General features: G+C 39.1%; 1 protein-coding gene and 1 long non-coding RNA gene across 2 annotated transcripts in view; one reads left to right on the top strand and one right to left on the bottom strand.

The window, feature by feature from the left end:
- The first annotated feature begins 1,499 nt into the window (after positions 1-1,499).
- The window catches only part of LOC139119381 (neutral ceramidase-like), a 21,106-nt gene continuing 7,049 nt past the window's right edge, over positions 1,500-15,556 (top strand). The window contains exons 1-13 of the mRNA XM_070683174.1: positions 1,500-1,634; positions 7,907-8,062; positions 8,375-8,460; positions 8,969-9,121; positions 9,435-9,611; positions 10,127-10,278; positions 10,906-10,983; positions 12,153-12,273; positions 12,995-13,123; positions 13,540-13,623; positions 14,089-14,190; positions 14,670-14,751; positions 15,056-15,168. Coding sequence (XP_070539275.1) covers positions 7,966-8,062; positions 8,375-8,460; positions 8,969-9,121; positions 9,435-9,611; positions 10,127-10,278; positions 10,906-10,983; positions 12,153-12,273; positions 12,995-13,123; positions 13,540-13,623; positions 14,089-14,190; positions 14,670-14,751; positions 15,056-15,168 — 1,374 coding nt within the window. The 5' untranslated portion in view covers positions 1,500-1,634; positions 7,907-7,965. The remainder of the gene's footprint in view (positions 1,635-7,906; positions 8,063-8,374; positions 8,461-8,968; positions 9,122-9,434; positions 9,612-10,126; positions 10,279-10,905; positions 10,984-12,152; positions 12,274-12,994; positions 13,124-13,539; positions 13,624-14,088; positions 14,191-14,669; positions 14,752-15,055; positions 15,169-15,556) is intronic.
- Positions 3,029-9,478, bottom strand: LOC139119384 (uncharacterized). Its single transcript, XR_011548913.1, has 3 exons — positions 9,402-9,478; positions 7,482-7,543; positions 3,029-3,146 (listed from the first exon to the last, which is right to left on the bottom strand). It is a non-coding gene; the product is annotated as an uncharacterized lncRNA (long non-coding RNA).

Genomic DNA, 15,556 nt, shown 5'->3' with positions numbered 1-15,556 from the left:
TAGAGAATGACTGGTCAGCTCTTTGTAGTGTAAAAAATTCTCAGAAACGGACTGTCTCTGTTTGAAATACAGAGTTGGTGAGATGGTATGATCGACGCAAAGTGGGCTTGCAACTATAAACCTCTCTGGTATTTAATTGTTCGTAAGTGTTGAAATTTTAATGCATTCAAGTTCCAGTGGTTGCGTTCCGTAGCGTGACGTTCGAATATGGCCAAGCGAAAAAAAAATATTGTGTTTCCGGTAACATGCCTCCGAAAATAAAGGTAGGTAGGTCGGAGGACTTTTTCCTTTTCCTTTTTGTTGGCTGAGACTCATAAAATACGGTAAAATTTAGGGAATTTAGTTGAAATCTTTTGAAAATTCGAAAAATGACAAGGGTCGGCTGGTTTCCTGAGTAGGTCGGGTTATCAGAAACACACATATTTTTTGACCTAAGAATAGCCTTGTTTCGATAAAAATCCAGATGTCGACAATAACTGCACACACCATCGTACTTGAATGTCACAGGAAGTTAGATCGGTTTATTCTGCAAATTTGCATAAAAAATTTTCAGGGACTGAGTAAATAATATTAGTATTGTGGGTTTCATACAACAGATCTGAACGTTGGAAGCACACTGGACAAAACACAACAGCAAAGGTCAAATCATTTTATCTCAGTTTTTAAAATTTTGTTGGATTTTAGAGGAGAGAGAGAGAGAGAGAGAGAGAGAGAGAGAGAGAGAGAGAGAGAGAGAGGAGAGAGAGAGAGAGAGAGAGAGAGAGAGAGAGCTAGAGACGAATGTCAATGTTGCAATTTTGAATAAATTTTTCAATCATCCTGCATGCGCGTAGAGAGATTAGACTAATGTAAATTGAATCTACTTGCCAACCATAGACATTTTACTATCCTCGATAAACAGCAGATATTGCATTGTTTACAACAACATCTAATGTTAGGCTCCCTGTTTCAATGACCTACACGAAACCTCACCTCGATAATAAAAAACAAAGAAAGAGTCGGTTTATCTAGTGTATGACTTATGTCTCAATCTTGTAATGGTTTCTTCCTTTTCACAGTCACACGTAAACAAATCGTGACAAGCAAACAAACAAACAAACAAACATGATCTTGCTGGTTTCAGAGAGTCACACCACTGTGATGGAACCGTGATCACTGATATTTTTGTCATTTTGATGTTATCTCTTCTCGTTTTGTGAGTACCATAGTTCAAATAAGGGCGACATGAGATGAGCAAAAGATTTATTATATAAAAATCAAACTACCTAACCAAGCGAATAAAAATAAAGTTTGTGACAAGTTGAGACAAGACGATTGGTTCGTCTTGGCATAGTTGATTAAAATCTTTTGGTCAGTGATGCCAATTTTTCACTTTTTGTTTGCTCTCGTCGGCATAAAAAATGCGTCACTGCCTTCTGAAGGAAGACGTAGATTAAGATTGGAAAATCCGTTGGCTGAGATGTCTTTGTGATTCTAATCAGCTACTTAAGGCGTACATTAATCAGCCGATATAATCAGATTTCTTCTCGGAGTGATACACTTCGTCTCTTCGTCTGTAAGCTGCTGGATTGACAACACTGACGAGAAAGACAGAGAACACTTCATTAGTGTCGTCTTTCCTCGTTGTGGTCCAGGTAAGCTCACTGAGATTCTATTCAATGCAGTTTTTTCAAAAATTCATTAAGCAAATTCAGGGGTGAGTTACAGAGCAGAAATACACGCCCCTCGCAAATCCCTTGGCAGGCTTGCTGCAAGGGTTGGAAAGCAACCACTGGCCTCGAGAAGGAAGGCTAGAACTGATCTTTTACCAATGGACATCCGGCAAATGACACGAATGAGACCCCGAAGTTTTCTAAGAAAATGAAAAGATAGGAAGAAAGAAGAAGGAGATGGTGCAGTTAGAGTATTGATTAGGAAAATGTCCAGAGAAATGTTTATTAAATCCGTAAGCTTATTCAGTGGTGAACGAGCGGAGTTAGTTACTTGTAGCATTGTTTCTTTTCTTATTTTATTTCTTGTGATACAATTAGCAATGTAATCACAGCGAACTCAAAAACCTACGAGGCAAATGTGATTTCAGAAAAGCCAGGGTGTTACAATTAACGCATGGATGTTGCCAGTCGACAGATGAGATCACACAGATGCCCAGGGCCAGGCATTAACAATCAGATAACAATGTCAATATTGTTGCGCATCAATCTAATCTCCGTTACAAAGTTCCAAGAGTAGTACTCTGCGATACTCGGACTGAATACATTCAACTTTAAAAAGTTGGTCGGCCTTTGGCGCGCGTATGCCGTAGGCTGCCGAAAATGTTTACTGCTTTTATAAGCCTTCTTGGTCATCGCGAAGTTCAAGTTGATTATCGTTCACAATGTTTTCATAGTTGTTTTCTTCATATCACGCAAAAAACTGGAAAACTCCCGCTGTGCTGTCTTTTGGTATGTTTGCTATGTTGCATCGGATTTCAACTATCATAAATAACTCTGTATCTTGTCATATATGATTAAAATATCTGCGGTTGGAAATCGACCTTTGCTTCTGACGAACTATTTTGTCAACTTGACGTACAAAAAAAAGCCAGAAAAATGAAAGAATGGCGATTAGTCTCAGACGTACTGTGGTATTTTAAAGTGACGAGGTAAAAATTGATATAGTCTATGGTCCATAATGGTTTTTGTTAAAGTAACTGATAAAATTTGTGCTTATTACAACATTTCTGTCAAGTCATCTTCAAATGCCCAACACTTTGTATGGACAATATTCCTTCGGCCAGATGGCACGCATTAAAAAAAATCACGTAAAACAAAATAGATCAGGGAATCGTAAGATGACGACTATCGCGGCTCTCTATCTCTCTTTCAGAGTCGGTTTATCTATGTTGTTTGTAAACTTAATGGTTTATAAAAGAAGACCTGAATAGAGTGAAAATACAAAATCTCATCCATGATCAAAGTGACGAGATAAGTGGAAATTACCAAGGCAGTCTAATCTTGCCTGACCTTGTCAGTTTTAACTGGTCAACGTAAACAAGTATCGGCTCTGCAACGGACACAATCTAAGAATCATGTCGACGACAACAACAAATTCTGTCTTCGCACTTCTTTTTCTTTGTCTGTGTTCCACTTCTACTCCTTCTGTTTATTCTGCAGCATCGCAGCAACAACAATAAAACAAATAAAATATAATTTAAAATCATCAAGAATTTAAATTTGAATTTGAAATTCTCAACGACGAAATAATATTTTAGTATGATTATACAACAATAATTTTGTATCGACAAATTATGTCTAATTTCTCAAAAATTTGAAAAAAGAACTAATTTTCAGGATAATGCGGGTCCTACATCCACATGAAGCTCAACATGAAAACTATGACAGAAAGAGTTCTGGCCGTTATCGATGGTGAAGGGGACTTTGGTTTGTCAGGCAACAGGGCGAAAAGACGCCCCAATCTTATCGCGTGATTTTGTCTTCACAGGTTTTGAAGCTTGTTCTGAATGTTTACTTTGAGCAGCAGATGCACGAAACGTAAAAAAATATCGGCCAAGGTTCAAACGATGATGACACCGAGTAGATAGTCGACAAGAATAATCTATGTAAAACAGTTCCGTTACAGGTGGAATTACAGTGACCTGGATATAGGGATAGGCACATGCTAAGGTGTGGGATACCTAGCTGCAATAATTGTAGCCCTGGTTGGTGGGGATTGGGCTTCTGTCGTGCGGCTCGCGCCTTGCCCCAACCAGGCTACAATTTCTCCCAATACCTGCTCGTGTAAAAGCTGCAGTGCGGATCTACACTGCATGGTCCAGGCACACACGGGGCCGCATTATCAGAGAATCTCCCCTTACCGTGTGCAAATTTCACCATAATCCTGCTCCCAGATAATGTTAGAGCCCTTGTAACTCCTATCGATGGTCAACTTTACTCCTTGCGGCTGAAAAATGACAGTTTAATGACTCAGCGCGAAGTCAATTCGAACCTGACCGCCGTCGTTGAACTCTGTACCCAGCCGACTTGTACCATTACATTTTAGGGGTGACGACAGGTGTGAGGGACTAATGAAACGGTGGCACTGGCAGTAGCGCGCTAGTGGCAGTAGTTGTTATTTTAACGTTATCTTTTCGAAGGATTGTAAAAAGGTCATAGGACCGTTTGCTCCTTTTCAATTACTGCAAGAATACAACTATCGCTGAAAGCAAAGAGAGACCAGTGACCATTGAAGAACTTGCCATCTTTATTTCTGAAGAAGTGAAAGAGATATTCACGCCATGCAAAGTCTGTCGTCTGGTCTTTGTCATTTTATACAGATGCTCTGACAACAAGAAGACACCGCAATATAATTATAAGATATCCAATCGATATTTACGGCTACTATACTATACGATATAGATCTCTAAGGCTATAAAATCTTCGATATATATCGGATATTTACCAGCCTAATTAACAAACTCTAGTATCATCTAGTAGCGAAGTTCGAACCAGACTAGCGCTTGGCCAGAGCTGTAAAGTGGTGAAATGTCTGACATATATTCGCGACTCTTTTTAATCTTGAAGCTTATAGTGGTACATTTTCCGACTGTTTCAAATGTGCTGAAATAGTTCCGATTCATAAGGAGGCTCTAAGAGTGATGTCAACAACTATAGGCCTATCTCCCTCCTACCAGTTCTTCTACCTAAAATACTAGAAAAACATGTTTATATTAGTTTTTACAGTTTTATGCATTTAATCTTTTTGTCACAACTCACAATCATCAGACAACGTTAACATCACTCTTGTCACATTGCTTTAGTCAAGTTAACTGACCAGGGTCTATACTTTTACAGAATATGGATGAAGATTTACGTGAAGATTTTTTCATCGTTGATCATAACATTTTGCTGAGCGAACTTTCTGTGTACAGGTTTTCTGACTTGTCACTGAAGTGGTTTCGATCATACCTTACAGGAAGAAGTCAATGTTAGTTTTAGGTGTACACGCTCATGTTTTGTCGATTGGTGTGGTGTATCTCAGGAGTCCATTTTTGGTCCACTTCTGTTTTTGATCATGTTATGTATGTCATTTTACCCCACACTCATCATGACATGAGTTTAATTAGTCTGGAACATTCTCAACTTTGTGTAAAAATGGGAAGCTTAGATACTACTACTACTGTGACTACTACTACTACTACTACTACTACTACTACTACTACTACTACTACTACTACTACTACTACTACTACTACTACTACTACTACTACTAATAAAGGGACAAGTCTTCGTTGCGGTGCTTCAAATCTTATTAGATTTATTCAAAAACTGTTGAGCTCAATATCAAAGCAGGTATGTAAAACATGCTGATTACAAGGAATTTGTTACAAAGAGAAAGATGTATCCATGAAAAAGCACAGACGTGAAAATGATGTAAAGAAATCCTCATACAACCCGGCCTACTACGTCATAAAGATGTATGTTGACAGACAAGAAAATGCCGAAATTTTAAACTGATAAACACTGCATTATTGAAGTAGTCATGAACAAACGGATGGAGGAATTCCATCTGATTAAAATCAAAGGTAGAGTACGGCGACGTCTTCTTATGCGTACGCGGTACTCTCTCGCTGTCGCCTCTCACTACGCGACAGCGAGAGAATACCGCGTACGCATAAGAAGACGTCGCTGTACTCTACATCTGATTTTAATCAGATTGGAGGAAGTCGTTCCTATATTGACCCTATTTCCATACTGAATTCATCATGCACACTGTAAAGTTCACTATGGTTCGAAGCGAGACTACATAAATGTCCTGTGAGAAAATTAACCTGGAATGTAATCCGCGTTTGTGTAATGAGTTTATTAAGATAAAAAATGTTACGACCGTACAAAAACAGTAAAATACCTACGTGTAGTATACAAATAGCAAAGTATTTGGCAAAGTATAAGTATAGTTAAACTATAAATAAATATCGGCAATTTCACAGACCCGGCGTGCCGTGGCACAAGGCTAGTCATTGTAGTATCATCTAGAGTCCGGAAATCGCCGATAAATATTCGGTAAGTATAGGCGATTTGTGTAATGAGTTTATTAAGATAAAAAATGTTACGACCGTACAAAAACAGTAAAATACCTACGTGTAGTATACAAATAGCAAAGTATTTGGCAAAGTATAAGTATAGTTAAACTATAAATAAATATCGGCAATTTCACAGACCCGGCGTGCCGTGGCACAAGGCTAGTCATTGTAGTATCATCTAGAGTCCGGAAATCGCCGATAAATATTCGGTAAGTATAGGCGATTTCACAGACGCAGCGTGCTGAGGCACAAGGCAAGTCATTCTCGTCCAGTGTCGATCGGCGATTTCACAGTAATCCCGAAATCGTCGATATGTCAAACTTTGATACTAGATGGTAAATATCCGATTAAAAAAAATTGTGCAAAGTCACGCCGTCATGGACAAGAATGCCGTTTTGGCACCCCACTTCACACATTGTGACCTTTTTAGTCGAACAGATTTTGCTTGGAACCACTCTTTCCACATTGAACAACAGCGGCATCTTGTTCATGTAGTTGTACCATGAAGGTGGATGGTTGAACTTAGTTGTGAAAGTTGAACTAGTTATGGAGTTTAACTTAGGCACGCTCTGAACAATATGCATGGGCACTAAGCTCTCACTGCTTTAAATGACCCGTTCCCGTGTAGGATTTATTGAACTAGTACGTAACTTTAATATTTGAGAAAGTTGGGAAGATACAGCAGAGGATTTATTGAACTAATTAAAATGCGCAGTTGAACTTCGGCAAAAGTATCTCTCTTATTCACTAAGAGTTACATATTGTCATGAAAATTACCCATCCTTTCACTCCCATAAGCTAGTCCTACGAGTATGGCAAGAGTGTCCGGCTTTGGCTCCGGAGGCAGTGTAGGGCTCGTAGGGCTACCCGTAAGCATGCTCATTCAGCTCCCTCACACCTGTCGGCCACCCCTAAAATGTAATGGTACAAGTCGGCTGGGTACAGAGTTCAACGACGGCGGTCAGGTTCGAATTGACTTCGCGCCTGAGTCATTAAACTGTCATTTTTCAGCCGCAAGGAGTAAAGTTGACCATCGATAGGAGTTACAAGGGCTCTAACATTATCTGGGAGCAGGATTATGGTGAAATTTGCACACGGTAAGGGGAGATTCTCTGATAATGCGGCCCCGTGTGTGCCTGGACCATGCAGTGTAGATCCGCACTGCAGCTTTTACACGAGCAGGTATTGGGAGAAATTGTAGCCCTGGTTGGGGCAAGGCGCGAGCCGCACGACAGAAGCCCAATCCCCACCAACCAAGGGCTACAATTATTGCAGCTATGGGATATCTTACATTGCTGATTGGTTAATTATGCTGTTAGACTAATGACGTAGCTATGACAATTCATGACAATTGACAGTCGATTATAAATGAAGTGAAAACACAGCGATTTGCAACGTTATCTTGACTAAATACTATACTTACCGAAAATTAAGTTCTCAAAGTGGGAAGTCTCAAATATTGTTCGAGGCTGTAAAGCGTGTAGGCTGAAAAAATTCAAAGAGCAAATGGTAAAGAGATGGACAACAGCTTAAAGAATAAACCTGAAAGATGACATGTTTTTCGAAACAAGAATCACTTATCTAAATGATAAAACGTATGTTCACCTGTGTGTGACAGAACTTTCACATACTGAATTTTGACAAAGTGTGGTATCAAACAGTGATCATGCAATATTGTCTTTTACTTCCCAATTCTTTCTATGAATGTAATTTTTGGTTCGACTTCTGATGGTTGTAACTGTATATGTAATTACAAAATCATGGTGATAAATGATTCTTAATATTTACACATCTTCACATGTCCATAATTTAAATGGTTACGATTGCGCGAATGCTTTTGTTTATCAGCCAGGTCCATCAAACAGATAACTCTTGCTGTTGAAAGAAAAGACTAAAAAAGCAAGAAAATGGCATCCGTCAGCGCTACGGCCTTTCTGGTGACGTCAGCTGTATTTGTGGCTCTGCTGTATCCAATGGGGATCCACGCAGCCGACCCAAGAAGGCGTAAGTCGAACTAATGCTCACTTCTAAGTTACAATGAATGACATATAATTAAACTTTTAATTTCAGAAAAATACCTCAATGTTGCCTCCAATTGCAAAAACAGATTTTGTTCCTATCATACATATATTATTTTCTGATACACTCTACACGTAGCCGAATACTGAAAAAAAAAACCGCGGAATTTGTATTTCATCTCACTCTGGAAAAGTGCGCCCTCTCTGGACTGTCATTGGCCTCACCTGTCCAGTAACTGCACAACCTGATTTTTCATGTGAGGGTAATGAACAAATTTTCTACATATTTATTTCACAGAATCTGGGCCGTCTCAGACTCCACAACTCTACAAAATCGGTGTTGGCATTGCAGATATCACGGGACCTGCTGCTGAAACAAATATGGTTTGTGCTGTGTGATTTACTTTCAACTTCTCAGTCAGTCTGCCAGTCGGTCCATCGATTAATCAATTAATCAATCAACCAATCGATCGAGCAAGTGACCGGTAACATCTGCCTAAATCGATAAATAAATAGATCACTTTAACCTCAGATCACTCCATGATAGGAGCTATTTTCATTATCGTTTAAGTTATAGAGACTTCATTCTGACTAGAATATGCACGTCAGAGTAATTCACCGTACCGAGATCTATATAATGCAATCACCAGAGATACAGCTGACATCTCTTGTCACTTGGGTAATCATCGTATGAACTTGCCACCTTCTATTATCCTGGCTAATGCAGTCAACAACCAAATGAGTGACATTATTTCCAAAAAGACATACAGACGATATATCGGATAAAAAAAGCGCATTTTGCATAAATTGAGTAATAGGGTCAGCAATAAAATGTTTCCATGTGAATCATAACAACTCATTAACTAAATTCTTTGTTAATATTTTCGAGCAGATGGGTTACGCCAGTCCGTCCCAGACGACCAGAGGAATTCATTTTCGACTCTTCAGTCGCGCTTACATCGTTGCCGATCACGACGACGATTCCAAACGATTCGTCTTCGTGAATGCCGATATCGCCATGGGGGCACAGATCGTCAAATTGGAGGTGAGCATCAACAAACACACTCACCCCAACACACTTTCAGAACAACAAACTGTACGTGTGTGAACCACAGTTGCGAGTGTAGTGATACGTACCGGCCGCCTATTATTCTATGCATAGTACGCGGCGGCCGGTACGTATCACTACACTCGCAACTGTGGTGTGAACACATTTCTATGCCAATTTAGTATTCACAATCTATAAATTATATAGAATAAAAACTGAAAAGATATTATTAGTATCTCGTTTGTAATCTTAAGTAAACTAATTCGTCTATACTCACGCCATAAACGATACCAATTCTGATTGAATTCAGGTTATCAAGCGTTTGGATATAGTGCATCCTGGTCTATACACGGACCAAAACATAGCCTTCAGCGGCCAACACACTCACTCTGGACCAGCCGGATACCAGCAATACCTCCTCTATGATATCACTTCGCTCGGCTTCCTGGAAGATAGTTTCGAAGCTATCGTTGAGGGTCTTGAAAAGGTAAAATAAGGAGTCTGGAGTTAAGATTGAGATGTTCTTGGTTGAGAAGTGAGACGATTAATAGTAAACCCAACCCAACTACAATAATATGGGACCACAGAACAAGATACAACAACAGGAACGTGACAAATTCCCCTACTGTAAAATCACTTAAAATTTCCTAAAAGCAAATGAAAACAAATACTAGGCGCAAGAATAAAATTCACATGGGATTGTTAAAAAAATACTGTAAACTGCGATACATGAATAGAGAAACAGAACTTTCTAACTTTATTCAAAGATCCAATTGCTCTGTTAATAAAAAGTAAGCCAGTGCAATAGAGGAGAAAGCACCAAATCAAATTTTGTAAACAGCAATTCTTAATTTTACTCTTACTAATATTGGATATTCTTAGTTGTGAAAGGATATAGTTTAAATTTCCACATTGAGCAAAAGAAATGCATATTGCCTTAGAAATGAACTATGGAATTATTATAGCAACCATGACGTAATTGCGTTGTTTGTTGCATTTCAGAGCATACTCAGGGCACATAATAATCTACAATCGGGTTACGTGTACATCAACAAGGGGGAGGTCATTGACCCATCCGGTGTTGACAAGCACTGGGCCAATCGGAACAGAAGTCCGTATGCATACGAAGCCAATCCACAGGAGGAAAAAGACAAGTATAGCTTACATTTAAAAAATCAATATTCTCTCTTTTGTGAGACCATTCTGTTTGATATGAAGTTTTCACCAAACTATTTTTCATGAAAGTTTTTTGCCGAAGATAGACTTGGTCAGCTTCATCAGTGAAAGAAGACGAAATGGCGATTTCTTGCCTCGAATTGACCACTCCCCAAAGCAGTATGTATGCATTTCACTGAAGGAACCAAAGAACAAGCGGTTTCCGAATAACCTTGCCACAACTGCGCCTTATTCTTACCCAGGGCTCCACATTTCTGTAATTAAATAATGTTCAATACGATAATCACATCTGTCTGCCGTCGTCGCCGCCGTCACCACCACCACCACCACCCCATCATCATCATCATCATCATCATCATCATCATCATCATCATCATCATCATCGTTGTCATCGTGTGTCGTCGTCACCGCATCGTCATTATCACCATCACCAGGACCACCACCATGACAACCAACAAAGTGGCCAACACCACATCCGTTGCAGTCTCACTGTATCGCTATCGTCATCTCTATCTGAATCGTTATTCGTAAAACTGGCAGTAGCTGTCATTTCATCAACCACTTCCCCCAGAAAAATTATTCCAAACTTCCATTCCTTGACTTAGGTACGAGTATGATGTTGATAAAATGATGACCTTACTCAAGTTCGTTGCCGAAGATGGAAAGGATTTAGGCGCTTTGACGTAAGTGACTTCAAAGATTCACTTCATGACGATTCAACCTTGTTGATGTTACCAAAAAACTCAAAACATGTACAATTCTATATTTATGAATATCAGTACAACAAAGTGTATGTAAATTATGCAGTATTAGTAAAAAAGTGTTCAGTCTCCGTATCTGTTATGGTCAGTCTGCAGATGATGCTGATAGACCGTCTTTTTAATTCTGATATATCTGCCGTTTTCCAATCTGTTGTATGTATGTATGTATGTATGTATGTATGTATGTATGTATGTATGTATGTATGTATGTATGTATGTATGTATGTATGTATGTATGTATGTATGTATGTATGTATGTATGTATGTATGTATGTATGTATGTATGTATGTATGTATGTATGTATGTATGTATGTATGTATGTATGTATGCATGCATGTATGCATGTATGCATGTATGCGTGTATGCGTGTATGCGTGTATGCGTGTATGTATGTATGTATGTATGTATGTATGTATGTATGTATGTATGTATGTATGTATGTATGTATGTATGTATGTATGTATGCATGTATGTATGTATGTATGTATGTTTTATATCTGCCATAGGGAAATAGGACACTCGTATAATAAAAAAAAACCATTTTGTCCTGCCACTCCTTAATGAAGATATTTTGGTGTCTCGTCACGTATGCTTCAAAAATCGTTATCATCCGAAGATGGAACTGGGGATACTACACTGACAGGTCAACTGATAATCGCATTGTTCTAATGACAAGATGTTCCAGGGTCCAAATGTCACGGAGTCCACGCACTATATTTAACTCGTCCTTTGAAATAAATCAAACAGAAAACTAACAAGTCGTCGTTTGATACTTATTGTTCTATTTCTTTTGATTTATTTATTTTCTCTGTAAAATATGTCGAAATATTAATGTAGCGGTGACGAACCACAAGTGAATCATAATTTGGAAAGATAAGATTGCTAACAGAGTTTTGACAAAACACAGCTTTTCTGATGGCGTCAGCGCATTCAAGTGTGCCCGTTTCAGCGATGAATAACTCTGGTAAAAATTGCTGATTCAATTGTTTTCTGTGACGTAGGTGGTTTGCGGTGCACACGACAAGCATGAACAACACAAATCGACTGAAGTCTGGTAAAATTACTGATTCAATTGTTTTCTGTGACGTAGGTGGTTTGCGGTGCACACGACAAGCATGAACAACACAAATCGACTGATAAGTGGAGATAACAAAGGTTATGCATCCTACCTGATGGAACGACATTTCAATGGGGGCGCTAGACCGGGCACGGTAAGATCTGCTTTTTATGACACTCAAGATCAGCTGACAGGTATAATGTCTTCAAACGATGATACTTTTTAACTAAACATGATCGTTCCATGTTTAAATGCCAGGCCAAAAGTGGATTTAGCGCCCGATATGTGAGAACAGACTGCATTATACATGCCTAAGAATAAAAAAAAATGCAATAAATTTAGGTGTCAGAATAGACGCTAAAAAAAGGAACTTTGTCCCGTCATCAGATAATCGAGTTACCGATAACTAGCACTAAGTAGCAGATTGTCAAAGGTCGAACAAATAATCACAGCTCATCTATCTTCGGTGTCTGTGAACAACAATTTCTGTTCGAAACAACCAAAATATAGCAGATATTCCCAGTAGCTGTAAATAGTCGCTTCGATTACATTATACGCGTACGGTGTTAAAATGGGCGGGAAAGTGACGCCACCACGCGGTTCATCAAGAGAAATTACATTGAAATTGAATACTAGCCAAATAGTAACATTTGAGTTGCGTCAGGGCAAATAAGTATATTCAAGATTACATTAGTCCAGTTTAGTCAGCATTTCGACCACATTTTCGCTGTGGCATGACAACGATGTCAACTCCGATAACCATCGCACAGAGTTGAAGCAAAATAAACAACGATGGCATGTAGTGACAACGTAGTTGAATAATTCAAATCAATACGATTTTGGAGGGAATTTTGCATATTTTTTCTGTGACGCAGGGCGAATTTGTTGCGGCGTTTGCACAGAGTAATAACGGTGACGTCACTCCGAATACAAAGGATCCACATTGTCTCGATGCTGGCGAAGACAGCGAGTGTGAGTATGAGACCAGCAAGTGTCCAGGACAGGTAAGTTTGGTAATAAAACTGATCACAAGGAATGAACAAATACATTTCGACAACAAGAGTGACAATCTCGAGTTTCGATAAAAGGGAAGACAATTGCAAATGAACGACATCTTAACGATAGACCTAGCAATACATACTCTCAAAAATGGCGCCGGTGCCATGACGTCATCAAATATGTAACTAAAACTTGCAAACCAATCAAATGCCTCAACTCATGATCTGCCTGCTGTTCATTGCAATTGATCGTAACACGATGAATAAACCCAGTTTAACTGACAAAGTAAAGTTATGCTCTTATCTTCGACCAAATACCCGTGACCTTGACCTTGACCAAAATAAAAGCAAACAAATAACACCCGAAGATATTGACAGCACTTGGGTGATTAGTTAGCTAACATCTCTTTGCTCTTTGTCAGGATGTGTGCGTTGCATTTGGACCCGGCGAAGACATGTTTCAAAACACTGAAATCATTGGTCGCAGACAGTTTGACAAGGCGATGGTGAGAAGAAATATGTTTTCATTGCACATCTGAAGAAGTCTGCCAATCGAAATGCGTTTTGCAAGACTTTCTGCCGTGAGAAAATTTCAAAATGGGCATATATTAATTGCATCGATGATGACGACTATCACTATGACAGGAGATGTATACGCTTATGATTGATAGTAGAACACAAGAATATAATCTAAAATTTTTAGACAATGGAAAACGGTCTAAACGTTTTAGAAGTGCCACAAGGTTATTTACGTACATAAAAGTATATGTATGCGCAAATTTGTACGCAACCTCGCACTCTTCATGAAGTGCAAGATCATGACCAATGAAATCACGTATACACACACGACCAAAAAATTGCGTCCTCGCCTTGACAACCGCAACACTCAAACACTCACGCACATTTACACGCGCAAAACTGCGCGCCTTCACGCGATTGAATCTAATCTCGCAGTATTGTCCCGTCCATAGGAATTGTACGAGAGTGCAGACACTCCGCTGACCGGAGACATCAACTTCAAAACTCAGTATGTTGATATGAGTAGTTATGAGGTGCATTTGCCTGGAGGTACAGTAAGTACACAACACTAAAGCTATCACCCGACAAGTTATCTTCTTAGACTGATCACAAAGAACGGTTCTGTTTTAGCGATGAGCATGACGATCTGCGCACACTCATACGAAAATATCCTGCTTTTATTGATTGCAAGTTGTCACCCTCCACGGTTTTATAACACGGTTAATATTATGTTCTAGATGAATTTTTCATGTTGAACTTCCTTGTTATAATGTTCAACACTTTACATAATACTATTTACATTGTTCACATTATAGTTGTTATCAAGGCCAATGATACTTGTAATTATTCATTGGAGTGTAGACCTTACAGTTTGGTCTAGTTGTCATTCTTTGTAACAACAGTAGATGCATTTCACATTAAGGAAAACCCACGTGACAATATCATTCCATTTTAAATATCTAACGTGCTCTGAAACAATCCTGTTTGACATTTGCACAGATTAAGTGAAGTGGTTTTCGTCTCTTCTGTATAGGTGACGACATGTAAGCCGGCGATGGGATACAGTTTTGCGGCAGGCACCATTGACGGACCGGGGGCCTTCAATTTTACTCAAGGCAAGTGGATACATTCGCGACAGCCAAATTTAAAATTAATCAATGTAAGTTCGGATATTAATCTCATACCACTCCAAAGTTCCTAATTATTAAATATGCCCTTACCTGCTGGGTTAAAAGATACAGTTAAACTCCATGAAACTGACATGCATTTCAAGACAATCAGTACTCTGTGTAGTGGTTTTGCCACGGCAGTGAACAGGCTACTATAACTGGATTGTAACAAGTGCCTGATTAGCCACTTCGTTGGAAATATGCATTCAATTATTTGAGCAAATAACAGGTTCAATATCATTTAACTTAGGTGACACTACTGGTGACCCGTTTTGGGACAGGGTTCGTGATTTTCTAAAAGAACCATCAGAAGAATTGAAAGCCTGTCATGCACCAAAGCCGATTCTTCTGCCAACTGGCGAAGTAAGTTGAGATGTTAAGAGAAATAAGATGTTGAGATATGTTTAGAGGTTGAGAGGTTGAGGTTGAGGTTGAGGTTGAGGGAGAGAGAGAGAGAGAGAGAGAGAGAGAGAGAGAGAGAGAGAGAGAGATGGAAGAATGGAAAGATTCTTCAGTGTCAGAAAAAGAAGAAATACCTTACAATAGCAAAATACGATGATACGTTTAGGGAATTATCCCTGTCAGAAAAAGGACAATGTTTTAGATACTGACAGCGAAAGACACGCAAAAACGCAGACTTTACTCTGAAATGCTTTCAGCATAGGACTCGAAAACAGCAGTTAAGCGTATCCGATTGAGCAAGAGTATGTTTGCTTTGCTGGTGGTATTACTTGCAGATGAACGGATGACC

This window comes from Ptychodera flava, chromosome 19 (assembly GCF_041260155.1).
Source record: "Ptychodera flava strain L36383 chromosome 19, AS_Pfla_20210202, whole genome shotgun sequence".
Lineage (NCBI taxonomy): Eukaryota > Metazoa > Hemichordata > Enteropneusta > Ptychoderidae > Ptychodera > Ptychodera flava.
Note: the sequence above shows the minus strand (reverse complement) of the source record. Positions and strands in the feature narration are given on the sequence as shown.